Source organism: Heptranchias perlo, chromosome 18 (assembly GCF_035084215.1).
Source record: "Heptranchias perlo isolate sHepPer1 chromosome 18, sHepPer1.hap1, whole genome shotgun sequence".
In the NCBI taxonomy this organism is placed as follows: domain Eukaryota; kingdom Metazoa; phylum Chordata; class Chondrichthyes; order Hexanchiformes; family Hexanchidae; genus Heptranchias; species Heptranchias perlo.
In genome coordinates, this window is record NC_090342.1 from 41,214,769 (window position 1) to 41,240,876 (window position 26,108).

The window sequence follows — 26,108 nt, forward strand, 5'->3', positions numbered from 1 at the left end:
CACTTTTGTTTGGTCCTCCCTCAAACTCTTGGATAAGCAATGTTAATTAAAAAAAAGGACAATTCTAATGGACTTGATCAGGTAAACAATGTCTAAGTCATTTCCTATTCTGGTGTGACATTTTTCTTTCAACTCCACACAAGTTTGTCACAAAATAAAAAGTTTGTCATCAAAAGTTTATCACTTTTATTCAAGTGTAAAGGAATTACTGGTAAGTACCATCGTGGATAGGTAACGGCCCATTGGGTTTCTGCCTGAACTCCAACAATTACAAATGAAACCATTCATTTCAGGGACCTCCTTCAGGGTATCCACTCCACAGAATAAAGGCAGCTTTGCCAGTCTCAAAGAGATAGATCATAAGTTTTACAACTCTCCAACAAATATAAAGCAGAATTTGATGGAGACTTCAAAATCAAGGGAACTCAGCTACGATTGGATTGAGTTTGGCAGAGGGAAATTCTTTAGAGCGGACATGTTGAAGGGGACCCACTGATATTACTCAACCCTCCAAATCAAAATAAATACAAAACTTAAGATCTTAAACAAGAATTATCAGAGGCCAGAGAACAGCTCTTAAGTTCCCATCAGTGATAGCACTTACCCATTTCGGTTTCTTCACTGTATGTTTGGATTGCATTGACACTCAAAACATAATATTTAAATTGAAGCTCACATCTTAACTGGCAAGTGCATAACTTTTAAGCTAAGTGCAATGCGAGTGGGACTTTAATAAGGAAACAGCAGCCACATTTCATCTTGGTCACTAGTAAACATATTTATTAGAATAAATAGTTAATGTTTCACAAACCATGCATACATCAAGACACTTTTTCTTTCACAGGACTAGTTTCTTATGCCCCCAATATTTTTTCAGTACTCATACGATTCCGTACAGCTTTTCCATATGGCTGTATCATCTTGAAGACCAAATAAATATTTTTAAACAATATGACAACTCATTAACAGAGAAAGCTGTATGAAGTCAAAATAAGTTCTCAAGTTTGTTAAATAAGCCCTACTGTGATTGTAACTAAACTCCTTTATTCCTCTAACAATTGGCAAACACTTCTGCATGATGTTTCAAACTAAAATGGAAAATTCCTCTCCTCGCAACAAAAAAATCAGGTACAATCCCAGCAATGTGATATACTTTTTTTCTAGCTGAATTTGTGTGCTCATCAAGCTGAGAGATGTCACTACTGAGGAAAGAAACAATTCTACTTCTCACTCCAGCATCGCCATAAGTACTCTCAGTGAGGTAAAGCACTGGTTAGCTGCAGAATAAAGTTCTCTCTACGCTACTGCAGAAACTTGCATTTAATCCAAACAGCAGCACAATGTTTTCCACTTCCAGCTATCCTAGTCTGTGAACGAGATTGACCATTTAGTGCCAAATTACATTCTGTGGATTGACTTCTAGCAGGAACTACACTGAAATTGTCCAAACTCATCAGTCTGGGCTAGATTCAAACCCAGCTCCTAGAGGTGAAAGGAGAGTCTGCTAACCCACTACACAATCCCCACATACATGGTATACTTTAACATCTTACCACAAAACATGGTACAGCTTACAATACATCAGAATTTAAAGCAGTTTGAGGTTTTATGCAATATTTTGCCAATCATATCTTAAAAGATTCTGCTACAATCTCATGTTATCTCCAAAGATGTGACATTAATCTATTAAAACGTCTAAATGTGTCTGGTAACTATAATACTAGAGCACTGGACTTTGACATCCAAGCTGAAATCCCACATAAGTTGACATTTACATTAAAATGACATTGGGCCACATTTTGCAAAAAGGGCAGCTGGCGCTTATCCTCCCTGTGATTTTCATGAAGTTGATGCATTTGCCCATTAAACTCGCCACGGAAAGATAAATTTAGTATCAGCGTAAGTACCCTTTTAACTGCGCGTTTATTGTTAATGACTGCCAATCAACCTCTTTCCCAGAAAGTAAACAATTATAAGTGCAGAGTCTCATTCCTTCAGGTTGTGAATTATTTTAGATTTTAAAAATGTCAAATTTTAAATTACATTTTTTTTTCTTACTTTTTCTTTCTCTTTTTTCTCTCTGTTAATCCAATCTTTCTTTCCCTCTCTTTATTTCTCTTTCTGTACCTAATTTGACATTGAATTTACCAATGCTAATTCATCCTTCTTCTCAGTCCTCTCTGTTTATTTCTCAATCCTTTAATCTTGTTAAGGAGATACACGGTTTGTCCCATTCACCAAGGTCCCAGATGCCCTGTTATCAACTCGCACTTCCAGCAACTTTGTGGGCAAAAAATTTTAAAACCTAAACGTGCAATTGCAAGTCTAACTAACGGGGCATGCCGCGAGATGCCCCGCTCCAGCAAAATCCGGCCCATTAACTCTTTAGGAAAGACCAGCATCAATCACACCCTTTTGAGAAAGGAACATTGGCCTTGACGATCCCATTCCTATGCCAAAGAATACCCCCTAGAGTGTCGCTTAAAGAACTAAACTCATTTGTGCAAATGGTCAGCTACTGACCCCCAACTGAAGAGCATAGGAAGAATGAGAAATGTAGCGGATTGCTACAATATTCTGCTTCAATGAGCAGTGACAATACAGGCTTGTTCCATGGATACTGCTGTGCTGAGAAGGATGATAAATGCAGTGGTCAAACATCAATCCCAGTGTGACATTCAATTGTGAACTGTAAGCTGAAATAGCAGTTAAAATTACTATCTTAATGTTGTTGCCACAACAAAGTTTATTTAGAATGATGCAGTGCTAACTTCAGCTGCATCACCTAATCTGTGGTATAACATGTAAAAATGTATTGCAATACATATAATCTTCTGTTCAAACATTAGAATACTCCAGTTAGACTGTTAATGATAGTGGTTCTCATGTTTATTGCACTGAGACTCATCCAGCAAAGTCAATTAGAATAAATTATAATTTACTAAACTACAACAATAATTGTACTTCCTAAATTCAGACTATTTTTGTCCACACAGCTTCACCTCATCTCTAGTGAGGTGAACCAGGCAATCCCCACACTGCTCTGCGTAATGTGCTTGCTCAGTTAAGGAAGTGTCCCTTTATACACTATTCAGTCGGAACTGCCTTTATCACCATACTACCCAATACAAAGAAGCTCAGTTGGTAGCACACTATTGATATTTGTTAGTATCTATGCAGAAACGGTGAGGGGAGCTATAAAATGTACCTTTGGAATTTGACAGATGCTTCAGAGGATTTATATGGAAATGCTGACCAATTCTGTACAGCTTCTACATCATCTTTACAAGATAAAGATGCAAATGTGCTGTCAGGGATAAGAAACCAATGACACGTCAAGATTACTGCTTAAAAGTTCTCTGTTTAGAAAAATTGATTCAACTTGATTTATAGCCATAACTGAAAATTGTTAACCCTAAATACTGTGCATTTGATCTTTAACGTGAAAAAGAAACTATTTAACCTGCTGTTACCGTAAATGTTATTAGAACTGATACCAGTTACACAATAGAACTAAGAAAATCTAAACAATCAAAATGTTTTGCCAACTTTTAAAGAGGTATTTTCTTTAAACCTGGTTCAATACTAAAACCAGATTCTTGGACCACATTTTGCTGCAATTTACAAAAGCAGCTGATGTTTAGTGGCTAAAAAATATGGCACTATGCTCTTGATGCCTGAAACTTTAAGTTTTACACATCAGTGATGTGAGTGAGCATTTAAGGAGTCAGAAATGCCATTGATAAAAATTGCTGCAGGGATTTATCTACCGCTACTGTAAACTTAAAGCTAAATTGTCAAAAATCAGTGATTTACCCAATAGTTTTGTAACTACAATCATTCTCCATATCCCTAAAGGACATACTGTATATCAGTTATCCAGATAACTATCTATAGTGTAAAGTAGACGATGCTCCGAAGAGATTCAGTCAGGTTACAGCCACTTTAAAGTGACTCATGGAGTAATTCTGGCAAGAGTGACCTTGGGTCTTGTATAGTACGAACATCAAGGCAGCATTCAACCAAGCATGGCACAAATAAGCCCCAGCAAAACTGAGGTCAAAGGGAAAACCTTTGAATGGCTGAAGTCACACCTGACACAAAGGAAGATGGTTGTGGTTGTTGGGAGGCAATCGTTGCGGTTCTAGGACATTGCTGCACGAGTTCTTCAGGAAAGCATCCTGGGGGGGCAAACATTATCAGCCATTTCATCGATAACCTTCTCTCAATCATAAAGCCAGTATTGGGGCTTTTTGCTAATTATGCCACGTATTCTGCTGCATTTACATCTCCTCCAATAATGAAGCAGCCCATCCCAGCCTACAGCACAACCTGGACAACATCCGAGCCTGGGCTGACAGTCGTAGGTAACATTTGTACTGCATAAGTGCCAGGCAGAACAACAATCTGCATTTGGATAGGACGTTAACATAGACAAAAGTCCCAAAATGCTTTATGGGGCATAATCAAAAGAAATGGGCACCATGCCAAATGAGGCGATACAAGGACGGGCGACCAAAGGCTTGGTCAACGGGGTTGGTGTTAAGGAGGGTCATAACAGGAGTGGGGTGTGGAGAGGCGGAAAGGTTTAGGGTGGGAATTCTAGAGAGTTGAGCCGCCAGTAATGATGGGGCAAAAGGGAGGAGAAGGAAATGCACTCTAACAGAGAGCTGTGAGGTGGGGGAAGGACTTTAGCAGCTTACAGAGATAGGGAGGGGTGAGACCAGGAAGGGATTTAAACTCAAGGAAGAAAGTTTAAGTTTGAGGCACTGGGGGATCGGGAGCCAATGTAGACAACAGGGGCGATGGGCAGGATAGGATATGAGTTTTGGATGAGGAGACTTTACGGAGGATAGGATTCCAGCCAGGAGAGGTGCTGGTGTTTAGTGTGCCTCATTTAAATCAGTAATAATAATAGCATTAGAAAGAACACAGGGTGAATTACATACTGAAGAAACAGATTCCTTACAATGCCATAGGGATCGGTGCTCGGGCCTCAGCTATTTACAATCTATATTAATGACTTAGATGAAGGGAGCGAGTGTAATGTATCCAAGTTTGTTGACGATATAAAACTAGATGGGAAAGTAAGCTGTGAGGAGGACGCAGAGTCTGCAAAGGGATATCGTCAGGATAAGTGAGTGGGCAAGAAGGTACAGATGGAATATAATGTGGGGAAATGTGAAGTTATTCACTTTGGTAGAAAAAAACAGAATATTTTTTAAATGGTGAGAAACTATTAAATGTTAGTGTTCAGAGGGATTTGGGTGTCCTTGTACACGAAACACAGAAAGTTAACATGCAGGTACAGCAAGCAATTAGGAAAGCAAATGGATGTTGGCCTTTATTGCAAGGGGGTTGGATTACAAGAGTAAGGAAATCTTGCTGCAATTGTACAGGGCTTTGGTGAGACCACACCTGGAGGACTGCGTGCAGTTTTGGTCTCCTTATCTAAGGAAGGATATACTTGCCTTAGAGGTGGTGCAACGAAGGTTCGCTAGACTGATTCCTGGGATCAGAAGGTTGTCCTATGAGGAAAGATTGAGTAGATTGGGCCTATACTCTCTGGAGTTTAGAAGAATGAGAGGTGATCTCAGTGAAATATATAAGATTCTAAGAGGCTTTGACAGGGTAGATGCTGAGAGGATGTTTCCCCTGGCTGGAGAGTCTAGGGGATATGGTCTCAGGATAAGGGGTCGTTCATTTAGGGCTGAGATAAGGAGGAATTTCTTCACTTAGAGGGTTGTGAATATTTGGAATTCTCTACCCCAGAGGGCTGAGGATGCTCAGTAGTTGAGTATATTCAAGACTGAGATCGATAGATTTTTGGACACTATGGGAATCAAAAGGATATGGGGATAGGACAGGAAAGTGGAGTTGTGGTAGCCATGATTTTATTGAATGGCGGAGCAGGCTTGAGGGGCCGTGTGGCCTACTCCTGCTCCTATTTCTTATGTTCGAAATCATATTTATAATCTGGGAGCGTGAAAGGAGAAAGAAAACCACGTCATTGATCTTTCTTCTAAGGCAACACAGTTCAAGGTCAATCTATGCTTCTTCAAATAGTATATTACACTGTCCAGTGACTCTACCATTGTAAAATTATCTTCTCCTTCTGAGAAGTAACATTCAAGATTACACTTTTCTAAAAAAAAAGTACTTCAAGTAAGTTAATGCTTGACACTGCAAGTTATAACCGTACAGGATCCTAGTGACTTCCAATTGGCACCTTAGTTGATAATATCATGCTATAACAAAAATACTTCTAAACGCTTTGATAAATAGTAATGAATATTATAATTAAGAAAGTGAGAGTTTATGAATTGTCTAGGTAGCAAAACAACAAATGATGTGCAAGGTAAATATTAGGAATAAACACAGCTGTACGTGTAAGCAGTGACTTTTTTCTCCAATGCTCAAGTACCAGTCAGATACAATACATGATTATCTTTATGTCTGCCCATTTGTCTTGATTCTTTATGTTTTTCTCCCAATTATAATTGTAAATCAGAATCTTAATCTAGCAACAGGAAAGCAGTTAAGGTGCAATCATTACGAATAAACATTTGCAGAAAAATAGGATTGTTACTATGTATGCATCACAATGTTTTCTGAAAATATTCATGTACCACCAAAGCCATTGTCTTGCAGGGGTCCTGTGCAAAGAGTTTGTAAGAGTTGAGTTTCACCTTCTCCTTCTCCCTCCTCAGCCATGACTGCGGGAGAATGAATTGGGTAGGTGAGAAGGTGAGCACGGAGGTCGGGCCCACTGCAGGCTGTTGCATGTCCCCTAGATTATGACTCATTAAAGGAGAGCTGCGAATCCTCTGCTCGGGGGCCCTGACTGGCAATTACGTGGATTGCGTGACCTTAACGCCGCCCCTGGATCAGTGGGTAAAATGTTCATGTTCCTATATACATGAGAAATAACTGTTGACTACACGGGTGAGATTCATCCCATTAACAATTTTAGCAAAAAATTCCCATTGTGTACTCATGTTAACTTCTTTCCATCAAAATTATCAAGGGGAGGATTTTAACCCCGATGTTATCAGCCAACTCAAGTATGCTCCATCGCATAATTAGTCACATTGAGCCCTGCTCACTGACCAATTATAAAAATCCTTTTCAAAGTATTTCTGGTGATAGAAAGAGTTTTGCCTCCAGACACACACAGCACCGAGAACCAGTGGTGTTCTCCGGACAGAAATGTTTCAGTCCTACTGTTGAAGCTTCACCTGCGCCTTGCAGTCTACTTGTGCTGTAGCACCACCATCTGATCGAAGGAGCCACTAGCAGCTCAGTTTCCCATCCAATATTTTCATTTTCTTTAACAGTATTTCAAAGCACTATACGGAGAAGAAGCCTTTGTCATAGAATACAGAATTCTAGCACTCAACTAGCAATAAATATCTGTATTGTATATACAATCAGTGTGCGTTTAACCCTAATATACTGCAACATTTAAGGAACAGATTGAGTTTTTTCACTCAGCCTTTTGTGTGTCTGCACAAAATTCTGCACTTAATCAGCATTCTCAAAACACACAGCATTAATATATTAAATTATGATCTATGCATTTTTAGAACACTGTGGTGGTAACCCAGGGCATTTTTCAGGCTCAATACACATCATGAATGCTAAATATTTAAAGAGGAACTAAACCCCTTTTAGTGAAGTCATTATTTCCAATGCATTATTCACTTTTCCTTCCATTTAATTTTGGTAACCACTTCTCAGGCCAGCTATTATTCATTCCTCTACTCAGAACATTATGCTCACTTATCTCAGCTTCCTTGGTTGCTGTGCCTATCATTTTCCTAAGAGCTAGGGATAAATTACATAATTGGGAACTCTGATCTTGTGTAACGTCCCCTTCCCAACAAACACATACAAGAATTATTTTATTATATAAATAGTAATGAATTATACGCAGTGCAGCACTTAGGAACCCCAGCTTGCAGTGATGCTGCAGCAGTGGACAGAGGTCCAATTGGCCACTTCACTGAGTTCTCAATCTCAGCTGCACGGCTATAAAGAGACATGAGAGTCCAGGGAAAACTGCCAGACCTGTGCATCTCCCAGTGCCATTGGCAAAGGCTTGAAAGGAGTCTCACCACTCACCCTCTCAACTGTAAGGACTCGAGGAGACTAGGAGGATTGCAGAGAAAAGATACCAAATAAAAATGGTCATAGCAAAGGAATATCCACAGCTGCACTGTTTACTCACAATTCCAACTGGCCAAGGGGAGGGTTGGGAGCAAAATATACAAGCAAAGTATAGGTGATCAAAGACATAAGGGAAACTCTTACCATGATTACTTGAAGAGAACAGTATTGCAGTAAAAGTACTGACGTCATTCATAAAATTTGGTTTGTCTTTAGCCCATTTGAGGACTAGAGCAGTACTTCTGCATCAAACTTATACCTATCACTTTTTCATGTCAAGAATTATTGTAGAGTTGTATACAATTCTCCAACTCTAATCAAAATTCACAGAAATGTTACTGTCTATGTTAAGATGTCTGTATTTTGAAAGCTCAAAGACTGCTCAATCCACATGAGGTCACAGGACAAAGAAATTAAACATTCCACCCTCATTATAACATGGCATTTGAGAGCCAAGTACTGTGCATGGCGTAATAACATTCATATACCAGTGGATGACCACAGTACAGTATACAATGGAAGATGGAAAGGCAAGGAGCCAGGTTCCAATGGCCCTGTAACAGAGATAGTGTTATGACTGAAGCCCATTTAAGGAAGGCAGGATGGTTAAATCTAGTTAAATACAAAAATGGTTTTAAAGTAAGGGAGGAAATGGACCCAGATGGACAGAAAACAGTGTTGTTCATATAAAACTAGTCACAAAATGGTATCATCCATTTGAAAAAAAAACAATACTGTGTTATAGACTTGGTAAGGCACAGGTGTATGGGAGTCATTCCTGTCCAGTGATGTTTCTCCTGAACGTGTCTTGGTTATTCTGGCAATTACTCCACATTCTTGTATTTTGTGAATAGATTGTAAAGCACTCTCAGCGTTGACTTCAGGTCCAAGTTTACAACATCTGAAGAGAGAATATGCAACTCGGTTACTGCGAAAATTATAACAAAGATTAGCATTGTGCAAATTTGCCAGAAAAAAGTATAAGAAAATGTAGAGAAAAAAAGGACTGGAAAGGGAAGACCGCAGGCTAGTGGTATGGCCTATTGCAGTGTGATCTCAGGGAGTGGAAGAACGCAGGTTTGATCCTTCCCACTTATTGGATCCCAATTTTTGGTGACTTATGGGGTAAACAGTGAGCTTACAACAGACGCCTCCATAAAAGGGAAAGAATTTGGGAGTCACCGCCACATGCTAGATAATTTCCTGTAAACAACAGGACACGAGCATCACAGGGGATAAAACCAGCATCAGGTTTTCTCTCCATCGGGGAATGTGCTTAGTTTGCACAAGGTGCTGCGGCAAACAGACCAGCTGATAATAGTTACAATTTTGATGTAACTGGCAAATTTAAGTATCAGGTAGCATGAGACTCAAATCTGACCCTACAGGGAGCTCTAAACACATCTGAACCAACGTGCAAGCTAATCTCCAACAAGTTTTATTCTGTAACCTGCAGCTAGCGCCGAGTCCCATTACCTTCTACTTCTTTTGAAATTTGTCACTGGCTTCTAATCGTTTTTGTTTCTTACAAATACTGAAGAATTGTTTGGGTGGCACGAGATCTGAATCTCTGTGGTAAAGATTATATATTTTTCTTAAATTCAAGCGTACCTTCTGGACGAGCCTTTGGTTTTTTAAGTCCTCCATCTTGCATAAGCTCAAATGAAAATGCTACATTATGGACCTACACAAAAAAAATCAGTTTGGTTAGTCAGCTTATTTCATTAAGTCACATCAAAATACAGTTTAACTCAACTGTAAGAAAAAAATTAATTCACCGTTCAGTGCACAATTCACAGCTCGGCCTACCCAGCACCTGTACATTGCTCCATTCACAGCCCAGCTCACCAGCTCCCATACAAAGCTCCATCTGTGGCTGGGGTCATCCAGCTCACAAACTCTGCACCATCTGCATCAGTTCCCATTCTGTGCAACATCTAACAGCTTGGGTCACTTAACTCCCACAACTCGCAGCACAGTTGTAAGTAGGGGTAGGAACCCAGGATTAAAATCTATCGCAGTAGAAATCTAATTTCTGATAAGTGCATTTCTCACCCTCCACTTGCATGGTAGGATCAGCTGCACCTGTAGCATAATAAGTGAGCTTAGTACAACTATGTTTGCATTAGATCTTATTTACTTCCTCAGATTCAAAAATATAAATTCTCCTCCACAGAAATTTTTCCAATTCTGAAAAATACATTTTTATTCTCCACTTGTACACCACAATTAACTATAGTACACCAGGAGGATCAATTGCATCTGATATAATGGATCACAGTGTGAAAGGGGATTGTGCCTACTAGTTTCACCATCGTGCGAAATCAATAATGGATCACTAGTCCCGTGGGCAGTTGAATTAATGAGGTTCCACTGCATTTGTCATACTAACCTTCTGTTCAAAACTTTCTGGTGTCAGATAAAAGTTGTAGAGAGGGACAAAGTAATCTTCAAGAAGTCCCATAAGCAACACGAGGTATACACCATCTGCAAACTGAAAATCGACACAATATAACTGAGTTATGAAGAATAATTGGAGAAACATGGATTTTGCAGCCTTGAAAGGGGGTAATTAAGGTGGTACATAGAGGTATAAATAAGAATGTAAATTGCATACAGAAAAAGTAACTGGAACACTATTTCAAATTAAATAGTGATGAGAATAAGGAGGAACATGTTCAAACTAGTAAAAGGCAGTTGAAGACTGACGTCAGAAAGTTTTTTTTTAAAACACAAAGTGATCAACGCTTTGAAGCAACTTCGGAGAATAGATGGAGACATAAACCCAGCAATCACTTAATAATTAGATGTCATGACAGAGGAACCATAGGGTCTGTCAGGATGGATGAACTGGGCCAAATGACCTTCTTTATCTGTATCATCTTGTGAAAGGGATAATCATTTTTATATTCCATATATAAAATGGAAGGTAATTCAGTATACTTAAATTAGCACTCAGGACCTAATGCAAGAGATTTTCACATTTATGTGACATTTTCCTGAAACAACAGCATTTTACCATTTGGATCAAAAGTGTATCCATTTTATTAAACTGAAGCATAGATTTTAACCAACATCTGCACACACTGAATTTTATTTTTTACCATTATGCTTTCAATACTGTTTGAAGTTTTTGGGTGTGGGGCTGCTGACAGGAAGACTGGGGGCAGTAAAGAGACGGAAGCAGAATGGGGGCAATGACAGGCGGTACTTGGTGGTATCTGGTGCCTCAAGGGGCACCAGGTAGTTGAGCTGCGACAACGGATCCCATTTAAAATGGGGACATCAAATTAAAAATTAAATTTATTCACTTCAGTATATCATTTATAAAATGGAGGCATTAAATGTTACAATCTACCAGTTTAACTAAAAGCAGCTGGGATGCAGGGAAGCCTCATGCCAGCAGTACGGCAGAGAAAAATGTTTTTAGTACAATGTGATCGGTTCAGTGACAAAACGGCCAATCAGAAATGACACTATAGACATCAATCACAAACAGCAGAAACAGTGAGCCCAACATAAATTTTCTGCATGCGACTTCAGACAGATACAAAAACTCTTGATGGATGAAGGAGCTTTTTCCCTTCGTTGAGAGTTCTATAACAAGGGGACATAGATTCAAGGTAAAAGGCGGGAGGTTTAGAGGGGATTTGAGAAAGAACTTTTTCACCCAGAGGGTGGTTGGAGTCTGGAACTCACTGCCTGAGAGGGTTGTGGAGGCAGGAACCCTCACAACATTCAAGAAGCATTTGGATGAGCACTTGAAATGCCATAGCATACAAGGCTACGGACCAAATGCTGGAATATGGGATTAGATTAGACTGGGCTTGATGGCCGGCGCGGACACGATGGGCCGAAGGGCCTCTATCCGTGCTGTATAACTCTATGACTCTATGAATTTTGCCCTTTGTGTAGTTCTGATAGTAAACAATGTGACACAGTAACGAGCACAATTGTTTATCAAACTTCCGACTTTGGGATGGGAGAAAAGCTGTGAGTCAATCTTATTGTGACTGCTTGCGAACAAAATTTAAAAGTTTGTGAAACATTTTTTCATTAAAATGATGCTCCATTACATTATAGTCAGCACAATGTATAACCTCACATTCATGGCTTTTCTTCAAATTTCTAAGTGAAATAGACAATTGCAATAGTCACCACTGTTTATCCTCTACCAACAACACAATCACTAGGAAATTACATAAAATGAGTTATAAGTTAGGACTGTTGCTACAGAGTTTTATAAGGTTTCTCTCAAATGACAGTCACAGATTGCAGGTTCTGGTAGATGGAGCATGTTATGAACGGAAATGTTTTCTATGATTAATGAAGGAACTACATCAGAGGTGAGGGTGTTCTGACTTCTCTTTCCAGTATGTGTATTGCTGTACAAAAAATAATTAGAACATTCCTTAAACATTTCTACCTGTGTCTCCAGTTCTGTCACCTCCAAGTTGAGCTTGTTTAGATGTTTATTCACAAATGTGATAAGTGACTGGGGAAACAAAATAATTTAAAAAAAAATCAAAGCTCTTTTAATTATCAAATCAACCAAGATAGCTCACAAGCTAGCTACAAATTACTGCTGGAAGCAAACTAACTGAAAGCATTAATATATGTAAACTTAAATAAGAGGCATGTGGATTTTGTTTTTTTTGATAACTTGTCCAAACTGTACACAGAATAGTAAAGTCAAACAAGAGGCTTCTCTCAAAACTAAGGAATCAGGTTTCATACTTTAGGATGAATATGACATACACCTCAAGGTACCATTTAAAAGGGGACATTACCCTGAGAGCAAGAATGCTATCCATGAGCCCCCTTCATGTTTTCTACTCTATTTAATCTCAACAGGCTCCTACCTATAAAAAATATTTACTGGTTGAAGTGCATTTCTGTTCAGTTTTGAAAGCAGGCACAAAGCAAACTGTTCTAGAACGGTCCTCGTGGATTGGAAGGTAGTAAATGTAACAACGCTATTCAAGAAAGGAAGGAGATAGAAAACAGGGAACTATAGGCTAGTTAGCCTGACATCAGTAGTAGGGAAAATGCTAGAATCTATTATTAAGGACGTAGTAACACGGCACTTAGAAAATCATAATATGATTAGGCAGAGTTAAAACGATTTTATGAAAGGGAAATTGTGTTTGACAAAGCTATTAAGAGTTTTTTGAAGGTATAACTAGCAGGGTAGATAAGGGGGAACCAGTGGATGTAGTATATTTGGATTTTCAAAAGGCATTCGATAAGGTACCACACAAGAGGTTGTTACACAAGATTAGGACTCATGGGATTGGAGGTAATATATTAGCATGGATTGAGGATTGGTTGACGGACAGAAAACAGAGTAGGAATAAACGGGTCGTTTTTGGGTTGGCAGGTTGTAACTTGTGGGGTGCCATAAGGATCAGTGTTTGGGCCTCAGCTATTTACAATCTATATCAAAGTGGTTTAAAAAGGGAGAAAAAGATAGACCAGTCAGTCTAACCTTGGTGGTGGGCAAATTATTGGAATCAATTCTGAGGGACAGCATAAATAATCATTTAGGAAGGCACGGGTTTATCAAGGACAGTCAGCATGGATTTGTTAAGGGAAGGTCATGTCTGACTAACTTGATTAAATTTTTTTGAGGAGTTAACAAGGAGGGTCGATGAGGATAACGCGTTTGATGTAGTGTACGTGGATTTTAGCAAGGCTTTTGACAAGGTCACACATGGCAGAATGGTCAAAAAAGTAAAAGCCCATGGGATTCAAGGGAAAGTGGCAAGTTGGATCCAAAATTGGCTCAGTGGCAGGAAGCAAAGGGTAATGGTTGACAGGTGTTTTTGTGACTAGAAGGCTGTTTCAATTGTTGTTCCATAAGGCTCAGTACTAGGTCCCTTGTTTTTTGTGGTATATATTAATGATTTGGACTTGAATGTGGGGGGCTTAATCAAGAAGTTTGCAGATGATACAAAAATTGGCTGTGCGGTTGATAGTGAGGAGGAAAACTGTAGACTGCAGGAAGATATCAATGGACTGGTCAGGTGGGCAGAAAAGTGGCAAAAGGAATTCAATCCAGAGAAGTGTGAGGTAATGCATTTGGGGAGGGCAAACAAGGCAAGGGAATACACAATAAATGGGAGGAAACTGAGAGGTGTAGAGGAACAAAGGGACCTTAGAGTGCATGTCTACAGATCCCTGAAGGTAGCAGGACAGGTAGATAAGGTGGTTAAAAAGGCAAACAGGATACTTTCCTTTATTAGCCGAGGCACAGAATATAAGAGCAAGGAGGTTATGCTAGAACTGTATAAAACATTGGTTAGGTCACAGCTTGAGTACTGTATACAGTTCTGGTCACCACATTACAGGAATGATGTGATTGCACTAGAGAGGGTACAGAGGAGATTTACAAGGGTGTTGCCAGGGCTGGAGAATTTTGGCTATGAGAAAAGATTGGATAGGTTGGGGGCTGAGGGGAGATTTAATTGAGGTATATAAAATTATGATGGGACTAGATAGAGTGGATAGGGAGGATCTATTTCCCTTAGCAGAGGGGTCAATGACCAGAGGGCATAGATTTTAAAGTAATTGGTAGAAGGATTAGAGGGGAGCTAAGGAGAAATGTTCTCACTCAGAGGGTGGCAGGGATCTGGAACTCACTGCCTTAAAAGGGTTGTAGAGGCAGAAACACTCAACTCATTTAAAAAATACTTGCATGTGCACTTGAAGTGCCGTAACCTACAGGGCTACGGACCAAGTGCTGGAAAGTGGGATTAAGCTGGATAAGCTCTTTATCGGCCGGCACGGACATGATGGGCTGAATGGCCTCCTTTTGTGCTGTAACTTTCTATGATCCTATGACTTAGATGAAGGGACCGAATGTAATGTATCCAAGTTTGCTGACAATACAAAGCTAGGTGGGAATGTAAGCTGTGAGGACTATGCAAAGAGGCTGCAAAGGGATATAGATAGTTTAAATGATTGGGCAAGAAGGTGGCAGATGAAGTATAATGTGGAGAAATGTGAAATTATCCACTTTAGAATAGGTAGGAAGAATAGAAAAGCAGAATACTTTTTAAAAGCTGAGAGACTAGTAAATGTTGGTACTCAGAGGGATTTGGGTGTCCTTGTACACGAATCACAGAAAGTTAACATGCAGGTTCTGCAAGCAATTCGGAAAGCAAATGATACGTTAGCCTTTGGGGGTTGGAGTACAAGAGTAAGGAGGTCTTTCTGCAATTATATAGAACTTTGGTGAGGCCACATTTGGATAACTGTGTACAGTTTTGGTCTCCTTACCTAAGGAAGGATATACTTACCTTAGAGGGGGTGCAACGAAGGTTCACTAGATTAATTCCAGGAATGAGAGCATTGTCCAATGAAGACAGATTGAGTAGAATTGGCTTATATTCTCTGGCGTTTAGAAAAATGAGAGATGAGCTCACTGAAAGTATAGGTGCTGAGAGGCAGTTTCCCCTGGCTGGATAATCTAGAACAAGGGGTCATAATCTCAGGATAAGGGGTCAGCCATTTAGGACTGAGACGAGGAAAAATTTCTTCACTCAGAGGGTTATGAATCTTTGGAATTCTCTACCCAAGAGGGCTGTGGATGCTCAGTCATTGAGTGTATTCAAAACTGAGATTTTTGAACACTAAGGATATGGGGATAGGGCAGGGAAGTGGAGTTGAGGTAGAAGATCAGCCATGATCTTATTGAATGGTGGAGCAGGCTCGAGGAGCCGTGTGTCCTACTCCTGCTCCTATTTCTTATATTCTTATGCTCACTAAGGTGCAGCAAGATCGTTGCAATATGTCGGCTAATCACATAGTTGCTCTTATAAACTAATTGGACCCTTCCCTTCCATAACTGAATGAGTAAAAGTTACTGAATGGTAAGGCACTAAACAACAGAGAACAGAAGAGTTTCAGGTTTGATTAGTGATCTGTGCTGGGTTCGCTGATCTCAACTAGAACTGAAGCAGTGCAGCATTACAGTTGTCCTGAGTGGGGAGGGAAGGAGAGGGAATGGTCAAAGTTCTCACTCCAGACCATTTTCCAGTGACCTTCTGCTTGACATGGTCAAGTTAGACCGTGATGCTCCCACCTCCCCAACTCTCCCACCGCTGATCATCTAAAACCTTTTCCTCAAATCACAAGAAGTTCCCAATCAAGATCACATGACAAATTGGGCCTTTACGGCCACAAACTTATTCTCTAACTCTTCTATTCAGTAAATAATATCGCCCATTTGTATTATGCTAATTGTCTATTTGTTTAATGGGTTAGTTAGAATGTAACGGATAAGGGCCAATTTTAGCTTTCATCAGTTGCAGAAAACCGGCAGAAGTGTGTTAGCATTATAGTCAATGGAGAGGAAAGCTGGCCGGGCTGTGCAACGGGCAGCCGGCCGGTCCACAATCGCCACTTTCCGCTATCGTCCCTATAACGTCTAACTATCAAGATTTTAATCACAAAACTATTAGATCTTTTAAAAGTTTATTTCCATTCAGCTAGTGTACTTCACTTAAGCTACTTTAGCTAGGTATGATAGTCTTGTGGTTATGGTGCTGGATTAGCAACCTAGAGGGCTAGAGTTCAAATCCCACTATGGCAACTTGTGAAAATGCACTTACTAAATCTGGCAATTTGTGATCAAATCAAGGTTTTCAAAATTATGAGGAAGGTAAATAGTGAAAGACTATTTCTACTGGTTGATGAATCGGTAAGAAGGGGGCATAGATTGGGGATTATTACCAGAAGAGGAAAGTAGCACAAATGAAGATGGTAGTGGTTGTTGGAGGCCAATCATCTCAGCCCCAGGAGTTCCTCAGGGCACTATCCTAGGCCCAACCATCTTCAGCTGCTTCATCAATGACCTTCCCTCCAGCATAAGGTCAGAAATGGGGATGTTCGCTGATGATTGCACAGTGTTCAGTTCCATTCGCAACCCCTCAGATAATGAAGCAGTCCGTGCCCGCATGCAGCAAGACCTGGACAACATCCAGGCTTGGGCTCATAAGTGGCAAGTAACATTCGCGCCAGATAAGTGCCAGGCAATGAACATCTCCAACAAGAGAGATTCTAACCACCTCCCCTTGACATTCAACGGCATTACCATCGCCGAATCCCCCACCATCAACATCTTGGGGGTCACCATTGACCAGAAACTTAACTGGACCAGCCATATAAATACTGTGGCTACAAGAGCAGGTCAGAGGCTGGGTATTCTGTGGCGAGTGACTCACCTCCCGACTCCCCAAAGCCTTTCCACCATCTACAAGGCACAAGTCAGGAGTGTGATGGAATACTCTCCACTTGCCTGGATGAGTGCAGCTCCAACAACACTCAAGCTCGACACCATCCAGGACAAAGCAGCCCGCTTGATTGGCACCCCATCCACCACCATAAACATTCACTCCCTTCACCACCGGCACACTGTGGCTGCAGTGTGTACCATCCACAGGATGCACTGCAGCAACTCGCCAAGGCTTCTTCGACAGCACCTCCCAAACCCGCGACCTCTACCACCTAGAAGGGCAAGAGCAGCAGGCACATGGGAACACCACCACCTGCACGGTCCCCTCCAAGTCACACGCCACCCCGACTTGGAAATATATCGCCGTTCCTTCATCGTCGCTGGGTCAAAATCCTGGAACTCCCTTCCTAACAGCACTGTGGGAGAACCTTCACCACACGGACTGCAGCGGTTCAAGAAGGCGGCTCACCACCACCTTCTCAAGGGCAATTAGGGATGGGCAATAAATGCTGGCCTCGCCAGCGATGCCCAGATCCCATGAACGAATAAAGAAAAAAGAATATTTTCTTCCCACACAAAGGATTATCAGAATATGGAATAATTTATCACAAGTTGATGTCAAGACTGGTCCCGAGTCAGAGACTGTAACACCATTTCAAAGGGAATTAGGTAGGTATTGGAAAAGGAGGACCATAAAATGATGCAGAGAAAGGACAAGTTAATGGGATGATAATAGAGCTCTAGTTGAAAACCCAGCACTGGCAGAATAGGCTGAATGATGTCCTTCTGTGCTATTCTATGAAAGAATGACTGACCTGAAAAGTGACTCACTGTATTTGATCCTCTACTTTAGAAATTGTGCATCACCACATTTTATTCAATATGTTTGTTGCAAGTCATAGAGTGTTAATTCAGAAATTCAGTTTAAAACCCATTTGGGAATTTACCTTCTTAACAACACTGAGCTTATCAGGTGCATGGTCGAACAGTGTATCAAATGCATCCCGTTCTGAAATAATAAATGAAAATGTAATTCAGATATTCTAACAACAGCCATTCAGAAACTTCACTCCAATTTCCTCAGCATTTACTCCCTCACTAGGATCTGGTATCGAACCTAAGTGCCATTAGTCACGAGTGACCTTGAAAGTGAGAGCTGGAAGCTAAAATCTTTCTTGACCTGGCACCTTGTGCATTTTTAACAAGGGTTGCTGTATGGTGATCAGGAGCCTGGAACTCTTGCAACTTCCCCCACCCCAACCCGGGGCAATGCAGCCAATTTTAAAAAGACCCCACACTGGCCCAGCTAAGGTAAGACTGGGAATCAAACCTGGGATCTCCTTGGCTTGTATGGCTCAGAGGTGGAGATTTAACCTCTACGCAACTCCGGGAGTTGCGAAATGGGAATTTCTAATCACAAAATATTGGATGAATGACCCATTATTATATCGCACAGCAAGTTCCCGATCTGAGCTGCACCATTAGGAGAAGATGCAGAGTGGAGGTTGCCCTCTGATAAAAAGAGAAAACATATGACCAGCTCATCCAGTGGTAGCAAAATTCCATTTCATTCCTTTTAGTAATAGTATCTCTGGACCTTTAAAAACAGAGGACTGAGAACTATATGTTAATGACAAAATTCTGTCACATTTCTATCTTTAAAATACCCAAGATACTAGTGATAGCAAGCAATGCATACACCTATGCTGTATGCTTTGCGCAGCAGGCTCGAAGGGCCGATTGGCCTACTCCTGCTCCTATTTCTTATGTTCTTATGTATGCGGTAAAAAAAAAAGTAACTCTCGCACAGGCAGACAGTGAAGGACTTCAAATCAATTTGACTGCCCTTCTTCTCCACTCCTTCGGGGGGTGATGATTCATACTGGGGTATAGTTGCACAGGTACTGGCATCCCTTCGGTATCTCACCCTAATAACTCTTCAGGTGTGAATCTAGACAGCGAGCATTTGCAAGCTACGTGACCATGAAGAGTAAGGGAGAAGAGCCTGCTCCTGTCGTCACCGAGTCCATATACATGCAGTTTCCAGCAGGGGTCGCTAAATAGCAATCCGGAGTGGGAACCCTGGCTGAGGGCTGCTACGGCCAATTGCAGCAATCACACTACTGCCCCAAATGAGATCAACTAATGCGGCACAACTAAAGGGATGAAAGCCCCATGTGGCTCAGTACCACAATACCCATTGCATTTCCCCCCTGTGCTATCCTTTTGTTCAGTAAGTGATTTTAAAATGGAAAAAGATTATAATTAAATGAATCTAAACCTTAACAAAAGTGAAAACTCCAAAATTGAAAAAAAGCAATCTTTAGAGTATCAAAAGCACCATGCGTATTGCAAGAGGCCTGGTAACTGAACTCTATGACCTCATTATGGTCTGGCTTGTATTCAGCTTGTGGTACATTCTTCATGGATATTCTATACATGCTTAAATTGTGCTACTAGGCTTTGGTAGCATCATACAATGTCTCCATGACACACCTCTAGTCTGGCTTGTTCCTGCAGCAAGATTATGCAAGCTTCTTTAAGGAGTTCCACCTGTCACCCTAGCGAGGATTCCTCATCTAGTTCTTTGATTTGAGTGTTAGTGTACATCTAGTCTCAAACCCCAAAAAAGTATGAAAGGACTGCCTTCCCAGTAAGGGTACAATGTCACTATGCACTAACAATCAATAGAACAAATAAAACTATTTGGGCTCTTTTAGTTTTTGGTGCAACAAATAGATTGCAAACTCATTTAGTTTTTTACTTACCGAACCTCCCCATCATCATCCTGCAATGCAGAATACAACAGACCAGTTAAGAATTTGAACCGAATAAACAAATCATTAGATCAACTCTCATTCATACCAGGATTCTGGCTTTGTTCTTCTTTTGTGTAATAAACTTTGCAAAAGACCACTCAATAAATAGAATCTTTTCATTGGTAGATTTTTAAAGATTCCCAAGTAGACAGATCTAACGTATAGTATTATAGTATTTTTATAATATTTGGCAAACACTATTACACAGAAAATAAATCACAATTGGAAGAGTGGTTCCAGTTGTAACAAACTCAAGGAGTTTAGATGAGATCATTAACCTCTGGAACAAAACTAGAATTCTGTATACAGCCATCCTAACCCCAATAATGTATTATATATTGTCAGGAAGCATCTTTCTTAAAAATAACTTTTGTTTTTTTTTACTTCCCATATGTTTCTACATCATGTGACAGGGAAAGGAACATAATGATGCTGCACCAGGGTTATTGAAGAATAGGCTTTTCTGTGAAAATTATACCGGGAAAGAGTAGATTCTGAATTTAGAGGTTTAGTGCTCCTAAATATGTAAAGGTGACTTTTCACACCCATATTCACATCTACCACTACCACAGTATAGCTGTCCCCATCACTTCCAGATCCCACATTTGAACCCAGCCCAGATTGTAGGATATTTTCTAGCTGCAAGGGCTCCAAGTATAATTAGTGTGGGCACTTCAATTCCTTGTGAGCACAGGCCACAGCACAAGACTGACCATATTTCAGTATTAGCTGGCAGTCTCACTGCAACAAACCACACAGATAGCTGGTAAGAAAATTGGAAATGTCACATAGGTGAGGCAAATATACATTTATATTTGAAGCAGGGTGCAGGGAGCTCTACTCTGTATCAGGCATGATGTACCTGATCTGGGGATACTACATGGTTTAAGTTATATAATGGCCTGCAAGTGTCCTAGAGTGGCTCCATTTGCTTCAATCGGATCTGGGAACTCATAGAGCATCAAATCCACTCATTGGCAGTGGATAGTGTCCTTTTCTAGAGTTGGGCAGTTCTGGATTGGCTCCCAGTTCAACATGCCAACCCTTGTTAAAATGAACACAGTCACTTCAGGCAGCCAGATAACTGACATCACAGGTTGCCTGAGGAGGGAAGGATGCCCAAAACAGGAAATTTCATGACTCAGAAAATTAGATAGATTTCTGAACAGGTAAAATTAATCTTTTAATGATATCTTTTGAAGGGAGCCTGGAGGATGGGATTATACTTCAAATAAAAAGTCACTCCTCTATCACAACTTTCCTGTGACAGATCAGAGATCGGTCTCTTTTCCAATCATAATACTCTACATTTTTTAATTTTTATGGGAATTTGTGCCTGGTCAATGTCGTGATCACTTTAATTTGTTTACTACATGGCTAGGAACAGTCAGCCCAGATGTAATGCACATATTATCTGGACCTGGATTCCCACAATTTCCGACTCAAATCTATGTAAATAGCGTAACCCTGAGTTCCTTTTTATCTCTGATGTCTTTAATTACACTTGATGGAAAAAAAATGCATGGCCCTATTCAAGAGACAGGAGGTGAAAGCTTTCTTGCCTTACTGTTTATACGAGAATGTGAGACAAGATAGTCTGCAACAAACAAGCTACGCTGTTTGATTTGGCCATTAATTTGTTAGCGTATAAAGGACCAACAGGTTCACGTGCTCTCTATCCAGATCATGTAACTGCTTAAAAACTTGATCAAGCTGCCAGAAGGAGACAGTGTTAACAGTTATGGATTGCTGAGCCAGGGGTCTGTTGCAGCAGGCGTTTTGAGCTAGCATATTTGATGCTGGTGTTGATTGACAGCCCATTCACAGCCTACCTGATGGAGAAATAAATACTGAAGCTTTTTCCCAGTTTGTCAATTGCCTTACTGCTGTAAAATTATTAATTCTTTTAAACCTTTGCAAAACAAGCATTGGTCCAAAGCAAAAGTATTCTACCGAGAACACTCAGAATTTTCAGAAGTTCTATATCAGATTTTGGAAGTTAAGTGATCCACTATGATTTGTGCATTTGCTGTTTGACTTTTGCTTCTAACTTTAGCTCTTAATAAACCTGTTTCACAATTTTAGCCTGAGATATACAGTCTGTATTATCTATCCCTCAAAGAGGATCATAGTATCGGTTTCCAATGTACATATAAACCAATGATTCAGTCAGAGCACGCTACCTCCCAGATTACTTGTTATATAAGATCACATTTTGGTTCACAGGGAACCTGGGCCCTGTCTGTGGAAATAGTAATTTGCACTGGACAGGAGAAATACAGAGAGCACCCAAATTTCCTTAAAATGCTATTTCTTCAGTTTTGGGATGTTTTCAGTAATATAAAATGAGCCTAAATTTTAAACAAAATAAACTCTTGGGGATAATGATGAATGTTGTTTTCTTGTTCTTTCACATTTGAGACAAAAGGAACAAAAGTTCAACTTACTCTGTTGTGCTGGTAAACTCTTCTGTAACATGTGATGTTTGAAGTATGCCCTCCCGCTTCTGTAACCGGAAGCAAAATCAACTTAACCTTTTAGAACTGCACCACATTTCCACACCATAATTAAGTTGAAAAAGGTTTGTTCCCTTCCTCCACATATACTATGGGGGAAGATTTTTCCTGTGTGCAGTTTGTAGTAAAATTACAAATGCAATTATACAATTTCAGTATAGTGAACAGGGGAAATCTTCCTGCGTAATTTTAAATGTTCTACGGTGCTGTACGTTTCTCCATTTACCTCTAGAACAAGAAGCGGTGTTATCCAGGAAATTATCAGGTTCAATCACATCTGCACTGAGTTAGGTGGTCACAGCATGGGAGGGTGGGTGAGGAATTAGGGGCATTACAATCCTGGGCTGGGAGGGGAAAAATAAGAGCCAAGATACCCATTCCTGATCACTATCCAGCAACTCCTGTTGGGAGCTTGCAGGTGAGAGTATTGGGTGAGGGCAGGGTTGAGTTCAGGTGTGATGCTCCCACTGTCATATAGTTTGACAAGACTCATCGTCTTGCCTCACTGAAAAATGACACTTGGACGAAGTACCAGAGGGCACCCATGGAACTGTATCCCAGCAAGGAGCCAACAATTTGAGGTGAAAAAATGGCAGAAAAGGAAGGGGTGGGAGCCACTTATCAGTATTAACTTCTGCCACAGGTCCTTATATTATAAACCCAGGAACCAAAATTCTGCCGTGGTAACCAACATTCCTTCTTGTCCTGGCACAAAGTTAGCCAACAAGCTCAAATCTTGATAAGATGAACCTAATAAGAACTTCTCTGTCAGTTCACCACAAGTCTACTTTAGTAATGCTCAACCTCAGGGGTTTTTAAAAATGCCTCACAGACATTAATCTACATTTAACTTTGAAAAACTAGTTTTCTTCTTTATATAACCAAACCACTGTATTAGTGAGTGGCTTCGTGCGAGTGAAGTAACAGGAGCAAAGTTGGAACAATTAGTGGAATTATTCAGTAAAATGCCAGTGTCAAATTATGATGACACCCAATTACAGATTCTGCTATTCCATTCACCCCAACATGCACTTGGTGGAGGAGTGTCTTAATCCTCATCTCTTGGTTATCAGTTTGATTCTCCTTCCCCAGACCCTTCAAAAGTGTGGTGACTTGGCATTCCTACACTGGGATCCTTGGTTGTTTGTCTGTCGAAACAATAATGATATCTTCATCAAGTCATAGCTTGGGATGGTAAGTCTCCTCTCGGGAGCCCCTGTGGCTCACTTGTCCAACACGAGAGGCAGATGCGACTATCGTTAGGACAGATAAGCCAGGATGCTGCTGATTGCTGTTACCACTCAAATCCAACTGCAAAGTGAGCAAAACCCCGGACCACTTACGTGCAGATTTTCTCTCAGAAAAATTTCAAATACGAGTCTATGATTCTATGAAATTACTTTGAAGTAGAGTAACTGTTATAATGTAGGCAAACCCTGGCAGCTGCTTTGACACAAGACGTTAAACAGCAATGAGATGAATGACCAGTTAATCTGTTTCTGGCAGTGCTGGTTGAATGAGGAATGTTGGCTCGGACAGCTGTGAAACTCTCTGTTCTCTTTTACTAGTGTTGCGGGATCTTTAACAGCCACATCAACAGGATCTTGGTCTAACCTCTCACAAGGACATTTACCTCAGACAATGCAGCACCCTTCAGTACTGCACTGGAGTGTTTGGTTTTCATAAACCATCTCTGAATATCTGCGCATAACAAGGTAATAAATATTATGCTTTTTTTTAAAAACTGTGCTAAGAAACCTGTCAGCTGCTGTTCTGGTTTCTATGACTTGCAGACACCCAAAAAGGCAGGATCCCTGTAATGAAAGTTCCTAACTAACAAGTACTTCAGCAAAAACTATGCAGGCGAGGGAGCAGTTCAATGGGAAAATATTCATCAACACTTGCACTTACTGATAGGATCACTGTCACTCTAACTGGTTTCATTGAAACTTTTTTTTTGTACTGCATGCGTTTCTTGTAATTGATGACTGATCAGAGAACCACAGATGAGAAAGATTACTGAAGTCTAAAATGAAAAAAAAAGGTTCTAAATATAGGTTTTTTCACCTTGGAGTTTTTTTCCCTCTCAAGTCTGTATATGGATTTATGGCAAAAAAATGTAAACCCTCCTGTAACTAGATTTGGGATTTAGTAACATAAATATTTCACTTTATTTCCTTCTCCTCCCCCAAAGCCAATACCTTTAAAGCCCTTCTGAATTTCCAAGAACGGATATGGGTTTTCTCTAGCCCTTATCTTCAACATAGCAGTTAGTGAGCATGTGAAACCTCACATCACTATTTACAAGCCTTATACTAAACTTGGTCTGTATGTTTTAGCTTCTGGAATACAGCATTAATTTTTTTCTGTTTCGGGGTGGGGGGGGCAGGGAGGATGACATTTATAAACTCACATAGCACTAATTTTTCAATGGCCAGTTAGCAGTTTTTATAAAAATTCTATTAAATTTTTTTTTTTTCTTGCACTATACTCCAAATCCTTCTCTGGTTTCCTAATTAAAAGAGAATTCACCAAGAAGTACAATAATAAGACAAAACATACCAACAAACCTTTGCCAGAGAGGAAAGCTGCACTGAAAAGTCTATTAAGACTTGGATTTGCATTTGAGCCTAAAGGAATTAAACCTTAACCAGTAGTGATTTACTTTTCAAGCACTCTGGATTGGTATTCAGGACCAGGAAGGATGCAGATCCCAGCTCCCAATGTGAATGCTGCTTGCTGGCAGTACCCCCATCACTTGTCAGCAGAATGTCTATCGTCTGATCGGGAGACCATAACTAACAATCGAGGGAAATGGTCACCTTCAGCACAACCCCCCCACCCACAAAGCAAAGCACCTCTAGGGCATTTGCCAATCTGAATGAGTACTACAAAGGCTGCAGCCAGAATTGGGAAAATACCTTGGGGAAATTACTCTTCAAAAGGAATTAAATACATCTTTAAAATAAATGAGACTCTAGGTAGAAAAAGGAAGGGCTGCAACAGATGACAAAGAATAGGTGCAAATAGTTAAAAAAAACTATGAAGCAGTGGAGATGGATGAATGAACATACAATCCTATTTGCAAGCTGCCCAGCTTCTCAACCAGGCACAGTGTGAAACAGGGAAAGGAGAAAAGAAGGTACATATCAGAAAGTTTATAAACACAATAAATTGATCAGATGGAGTTGTTCAACCAGACTCTGTGTACTTCCCAGGATGCCCCTTTCCTCAAAGGCTGTTAGCAAAAGACATACAGCTTTCTGCTTAGACGGATTACATAAAATTCCATCAGCTTTTCTGGGACGTAAGGTGCCTGACTGGAAACAAACTGATGGAGCATAATTCAGATCTCCATTCAATAAT

At 40.3% G+C, this 26,108-nt stretch overlaps 1 protein-coding gene and 1 long non-coding RNA gene across 4 annotated transcripts in view; one reads left to right on the forward strand and one right to left on the reverse strand.

Moving 5' to 3' along the window:
• Positions 1 to 752: 752 nt before the first annotated feature.
• parvb (parvin, beta) overlaps positions 753 to 26,108 on the reverse strand; it is a 63,922-nt gene continuing 38,566 nt past the window's right edge. For all 3 annotated transcript variants that reach the window (XM_067999784.1, XM_067999786.1, XM_067999785.1), the window contains exons 7-13: positions 22,674 to 22,732; positions 20,176 to 20,195; positions 18,355 to 18,416; positions 12,596 to 12,664; positions 10,562 to 10,663; positions 9,781 to 9,853; positions 753 to 9,070 (exon numbers count right to left, since the gene is read on the reverse strand). In XM_067999784.1, the coding sequence (XP_067855885.1) occupies positions 8,994 to 9,070; positions 9,781 to 9,853; positions 10,562 to 10,663; positions 12,596 to 12,664; positions 18,355 to 18,416; positions 20,176 to 20,195; positions 22,674 to 22,732 (462 nt within the window). In that variant the 3' untranslated portion in view covers positions 753 to 8,993. The remainder of the gene's footprint in view (positions 9,071 to 9,780; positions 9,854 to 10,561; positions 10,664 to 12,595; positions 12,665 to 18,354; positions 18,417 to 20,175; positions 20,196 to 22,673; positions 22,733 to 26,108) is intronic.
• The window catches only part of LOC137334802 (uncharacterized), a 54,154-nt gene continuing 52,294 nt past the window's right edge, over positions 24,249 to 26,108 (forward strand). Inside the window, exon 1 of the long non-coding RNA XR_010966247.1 lies at positions 24,249 to 24,457. This is a non-coding gene — a long non-coding RNA (uncharacterized lncRNA). The remainder of the gene's footprint in view (positions 24,458 to 26,108) is intronic.